The sequence below is a fragment of the Pseudophryne corroboree genome, chromosome 2, assembly GCF_028390025.1.
Source record: "Pseudophryne corroboree isolate aPseCor3 chromosome 2, aPseCor3.hap2, whole genome shotgun sequence".
Taxonomy (NCBI): domain Eukaryota; kingdom Metazoa; phylum Chordata; class Amphibia; order Anura; family Myobatrachidae; genus Pseudophryne; species Pseudophryne corroboree.
In genome coordinates this window covers 542,674,779-542,680,778 of record NC_086445.1, presented here as the reverse complement: position 1 = coordinate 542,680,778, position 6,000 = coordinate 542,674,779, and the positions used below count along the sequence as shown (strand labels likewise).

Sequence of the window (6,000 nt, the reverse complement as noted above, 5' to 3'; positions counted from 1 at the left end):
GAGCTCGTGTGAGGGGGGAAAAGTTACCTGCGGCTTCTTTTCCCCATACATATGAACCCTCCTGTCAGGGACTGGGGTTTCCTCTGTGATGTGTAACACATCCTTAATAGCTATAATCATATAACGGATGGATTTAGCCAATTTTGGCTGTAACTTTGCATCATCGTAATCGACACTGGAGTCAGAATCCATGTCGGTATCCGTGTCAATAATTTTGGATAGTGGGCGCTTCTGAGACCCTGTCGGCCTCTGTGACATAGGATCAGGCATGGGTTGGGACCCTGACTGTCCTGAGGCTTCAGCTTTGTCTAACCTTTTATGCAAGGAATTAACATTATCATTTAAAACCTTCCACATATCCATCCAATCAGGTGTCGGTGCCGTCGGCAGAGACACCACATTCATTTGCTCCCGCTCTGCTTCCACATAGCCTTCCTCATCAGACATGTCGACACAAGCGTACCGACACACCACGCACACAGGGAATGCCCTTTTTGAAGACAGTTCCCCCACAAGGCCCTTTGGTGAGACAGAGAGAGAGAGTATGCCAGCACACACCCCAGCGCTATATAACCCAGGAATAACACAGTAACTTAATGTTAACCCAGTAGCTGCTGTTTATATAGATTTTTGCGCCTAATTATGTGCCCCCCCTCTCTTTTTACCCTCTTCTACCGTGTATCTGCAGGGGAGAGCCTGAGGAGCTTCCTCTCAGCGGAGCTGTGGAGAAAAAATGGCGCTGGTGAGTGCTGAAGGAGAAGCCCCGCCCCCTCGACGGCGGGCTTGTGTCCCGCTAAAATACATATCTTTTTGGCGGGGGCTCATACATATATACAGTGCCCAACTGTATATATGAGTACTTTTGCCAACAGAGGTCCATATGCTGCCCAGGGCGCCCCCCCCCCCCGCCCCCCTCCCTGCACCCTTACAGTGACCGGAGTATGTGAGGTGTGTTTGGAGCAATGGCGCACAGCTGCAGTGCTGTGCGTTACCTCATGTGAAGAACAGAGTCTTCTGCCGCCGATTTCGAAGTCTTCTTGCTTCTCATACTCGCCCAGCTTCTGTCTTCCGGCTCTGCGAGGGGGACGGCGGCGCGGCTCTGGGATCGGACGACGAGGGTGAGATCCTGTGTACGATCCCTCTGGAGCTAATGGTGTCCAGTAGCCTAAGAAGCAGGACCTAGCTTAGAGAGTAGGGCTGCTTCTCTCCCCTCTGTCCCACGATGCAGGGAGTCTGTTGCCAGCAGAGCTCCCTGAAAATAAAAAACCTAACAAAATACTTTCTTACAGCAAGCTCAGGAGAGCTCACTGAACAGCACCCAGCTCGTCCGGGCACAGATTCAAACTGAGGTCTGGAGGAGGGACATAGAGGGAGGAGCCAGAGCACACCAGAATCTAAATTCTTTCTTAAAGTGCCCATGTCTCCTGCGGAGCCCGTCTATTCCCCATGGTCCTTACGGAGTCCCCAGCATCCACTAGGACGTTAGAGAAATGTCTAGTTATGGTACTGGATAGATAGAAGTGGGGGAGCACCATAGGGGAATAGTGGACAACAGATGGACAGCGGCGTGCATAGACAGGCAGAGCACAACAAGCACCTCCATCACACGTTGACGAGGTCTGCTCTGCACACCTCCCAACATGACCCTCTCCAGTAGTGACAGACAGAATGCTCTGCTCATGGACTTCCCTCTTAATGTATGATTGCCGTCACCTGTGCTGAAACAACTTTAATATCCATTAACTTGCTCAAAACAGGTGATGGCAATCATAAATTAAGATAAAAGTCCAGGAGCAGAGCATTCTGTCCCTCCTGGAGAGGGTCATGTTGGGAGGTATGGCTCTGCACTGGAGCAGGCAAAGGAGATCACCATCATACTGCACCATAGTGACGGGGATTTAGTTGTTGCGCCTTACACCTTTAACTGTAATATTCAGATCTACTTATGCTATAAAACCATACTTGCCTACCTGACCCTCTCCATGAGGGAGAAAATGCTCTGTTCCTGGACTTTCCTGGTAATGTATGATTGCCATCACCTGTGGTGAGCTAGTTAATTGATAAAAAAAAAAGGTGTTTCACCACAGGTGATGGCAATCATACATTACCAGGAAAGTCCAGGAACAGAGTATTTTCTCCCTCATGGAGAGGGTCAGGTAGGCAAGTATGTATAAAACCCATTTGTAACTGATCAGTGTAAACTGTGCATGTGATAACAGTGATGACGTCATGCGCGACCGGTCTGGCCAGATACTCCGCTGCCCCACTTCCTGTATCTCCTCCTCAGTCAGTGCCCGCCTCCCTCCCTGCTTTGCACCAATAGAGCCGACTTTACACCCCCATTGACCAATAGTATCCTGCTGGCCACTGCGACTGACGATTACAGCACCCAATCAGGAAGCTTCTTGACAGGTACACAGCAGCAGTGAGTGACGTGTGTCTGCAGGAAGAGGTAACAGGTGAGAGATCGCTGCTGTTAACGTCTGGTGGGTGTATGTACTTACTAATATAACGTGTGATTCCGCTGAAACATCATTTGTGTATGTCTGCAGACTGCAGGAATAGTGGTGCACACTTCTACTCAGTGATGTATGTTAATAGTCATTAGACGTGGGGGCAGTGCACACTGCACAGTATGGTGTTTACAAATTGATCAGATGTGAAAGGTCAGTGATAAAATTGAGAGGTGCAGTGTCTTTGGGTGTAGTCGGAAGAACAAGGGAATAATATAATTAAGAAACATAAACTAGCTATAAAACGACAGTGCAGTGATAATGGCCAATACCAGGATGAAGTAGATGTGGTAATATCACTTACTGAATGTTCCGAAGGATGGTATGAAATAAGCTGCTGTTCTTAACCTGTAGCTATACAATGCTGTGTCCTCATACACTTATCATTATTGTGCCATATGATGCCTGGTGTGATTTAGAAGCTCTGCTACTGGTAACCGTTCCATTATTTTATTTTTCCTTCATTTTAAATCGTATTCACATTATTGCTGCAAAGTTGCTTATAGGGGCCAAAAATTTGCAAGTCTGTGGGGTAACTCTGTCCGCAAAGGGGGGCGAGTTATGCTGCGGTTGCCAGCGTTTATATGCCTATGCAACGTCAACTTGCTCTCTTCGTCCGTATTTGATTTTACCCCATAGTGTTCTAGGTAATTTTAAAATATATATATATATATATATATATATATATATATATATATATATATATATATATATATATATATATATATTTTTTTTTTTTATTTTTTTTTTTATCACGTCACTTGTTCTGGACCCCTATCTTATGCCTTTTCACTCAGATTAGAGAGTCGCACACAGAAGCTACATTGTATATCTGTCGCAGCAATGAGTGATGTGAAGATGCATATTTGGTGGGAAGAAAAGTCTGGCAGGACGCTTGGCCCTACAGAGGGCCTTATTCAGGTTTGTTAGCAAAGCAAAAAAGCACACTAAGGGTGCACTGCAGGTGGGGCAGATATAACATGTGCAGATAGAGTAATGGGCCCTACATATATAAAGATCCGGCGGCGGGGGGGGGAGTGACGTTTCTTCACTCCCCCCGTCACCCGGCTCCATTGAGGTGCAGGCAAATATGGACGAGATCGTCCATATTGGCCTGCATGCACAGCCGACGGGGAACCAGGGATGAACGAGCGTGGGGCCGCGCATCGTTCATCGCTGGTGACTCCACACTGAAAGATATGAATGTTACCTCGTTCAATAATGAACGAGATCGTTCATATCTTTGAGGAATATCGGCCAGTGTGTAGGGCCTATTAGATTTGGGTAGGATGTGTTCAAACTGAAATCTAAATTGCAGTGTAAAAATAACGCAGCCAGTATTTACCCTGCACAGAAACAATATAACCCACCCAAATCTAACTCTCTCTGCAAATGTTACATCTGCCCCACCTGCAGTGCACATGGTTTTGCCCATTAGTGTTCTTTTTTTAGTTGCTAACAAGCTTGAATGGGTTGGGTATGCGCGACCGCCGCAGGGGATCCCAGCGGTCAGCATACCGACTGCGGGATCCCGGCAGCTGTATGGCATCTCAGAGGGGGGAGTTGGTGAGCGCTGCAAGCCCCTTGCCCACCACAGGTTCTATTCCCACTCTATGGGTGTCGTGGACACCCACGAGTGGGAATAGTCCCTGCTAGTCGGCATGTTGACTGTCGTGATTTAAAGGGGTGCGGGATGTAGCCATCGGTAATGTGTCTCCTGACCGCCAGTCACATAACTACATCCCGCTTGAATAACCCCCTAAATCACAGTCTGTGTCATGCCAAATGGGGCTATTTGGCACAATTTGATTATAGGGGTATGTGGACACATCTGTATTTAAACATATACAAATATAGATATAGTAGGTGTGATTTACAAGGTGGAGTGTAAATGCTGTTTTTGGACATATGCCTAATTATTATTAAGGTATATGTATGTACACGTTGAGTCTTCCATATCCAAAAATCTGATATCCAAACTATATTTAGTGTGACAGACATAGTTACACCTTTGCTTTCTGATGGTTTAATGTACATGAACTTTGTTTCATGCACAAAATTACTAAAACTATTGTATAAAACTCAGACTGTGTATAAGGTGTAATGAAACAAATGCATTCGTATTAATATGGGTCCCATCCCCGAGATATCTAATTTAGGTATGCAAATGTTCAAAAATCCGGTATCTATCTGGTCCAAAGCATTTTAGATATGGGAGTCTCAGCCTGTATTACCTAATACTGCACTTCCCCTGTAATTGTAAATAAACATTGAAATAAAACAAGACTGCGTATTAGCAAATAAAGTGGAAAGAAAGCTATGCTTGCAAGCTTGGTTTTTTCACAGATGTTTCCTTTTTTTTAATTATTATTATTATTATTTTATTTTCATCATCATCCCTGAACATTAAAGTAATGTTTTGACAGTAAATAGAATGGTGATTTTTCCCTTAAAAAGAGTGATGGCAACTTCTTTCTTGAGCACTAGCTCTGTACTTAACTAATAAACTTTAGGCAGAGACAATTATTAACAGTCTCTGCTTTAATTCATTTTATTTGTAATCTGACTATAATGTAAATTTATATTATTCATGTGTTTATCTGCTAGGACAAGATGCCTTTTTTGGTCACTGTATATTGTTACATATGAAGAAGAATTTATGATGAAAAGTCAGGAGTTTTTCTGTATGAGGGCCGGAATATATGTTTTGCGATTGGAATTGAAGATACAGTAAAAGGGACGCATATTGAGAGACCATGGAGAAAACCGTCGTCCCTGCAGTGGTGATAGATAAACTGGTAGCCACCACTGTGGAAACACCTGCAGATCATTACTTTTCATACAAGGTAAAGCTACCGTACAGAACATGTTTTGCGTAATTACCTATGTATCCATTTGTCTTATATCAAACCACAATCCAACATAACCTTTTGAAGAATTTTCATTTTTTTTTAAAAAAGTTCTGTTGATGCCATAAATAACTGATATGTCAGGAGTGCCCCTGGCTAGCCCTCATCTATGTGGATTGATTTTTCATTTTCAATCTTTTATTTTATTTTATCATCTTATCATTGTTTACCATAATTTGTAGCACTTTACAAATGGAAAAAGACACAGTCCTTCTTTTCAAATGTTGTAACTTGGAGGCAGCTGAAAGGTAAGATCTTTTGCCTTTCAGTGTATTGGATGCAGCTTGGTTTGTAGTTACTGATGTAGTTCTTCATTGGCAGTGCATTCAGTCAGTGGTGGAAGTGGGCTTGTATACAGTGCTATGCCATACTGCCACTTCTTGCTGCAATGGTAATACTAGAACATTCCATTTGTTTACATTTTCCATACCACCAGGTCTGTATTGCCACTATCACTGTATACAGTAGTAGCATTAGAGTGCATTTTTTGTAAACGTCTCAAAATATGTGTGGAAAAATGAAGAAACTGGGCTGTTGGCTGGACTGAAATCCCCAAATCTCTAAAAAGAGCAGGTGCA

The 6,000-nt window shown here is 43.8% G+C and overlaps 1 protein-coding gene across 7 annotated transcripts in view; it reads left to right on the top strand.

The window, feature by feature from the left end:
* The first annotated feature begins 2,350 nt into the window (after nt 1–2,350).
* Nucleotides 2,351–6,000, top strand: part of NIPAL3 (NIPA like domain containing 3) — a 59,913-nt gene continuing 56,263 nt past the window's right edge. For 2 of the 7 annotated variants that reach the window (XM_063954297.1, XM_063954290.1), the window contains exons 1-2: nt 2,351–2,459; nt 5,121–5,359. In XM_063954297.1, coding sequence (XP_063810367.1) covers nt 5,270–5,359 — 90 coding nt within the window. In that variant the 5' untranslated portion in view covers nt 2,351–2,459; nt 5,121–5,269. The other 5 variants (XM_063954291.1, XM_063954296.1, XM_063954295.1 and 2 more) reach the window with 5 other exon arrangements.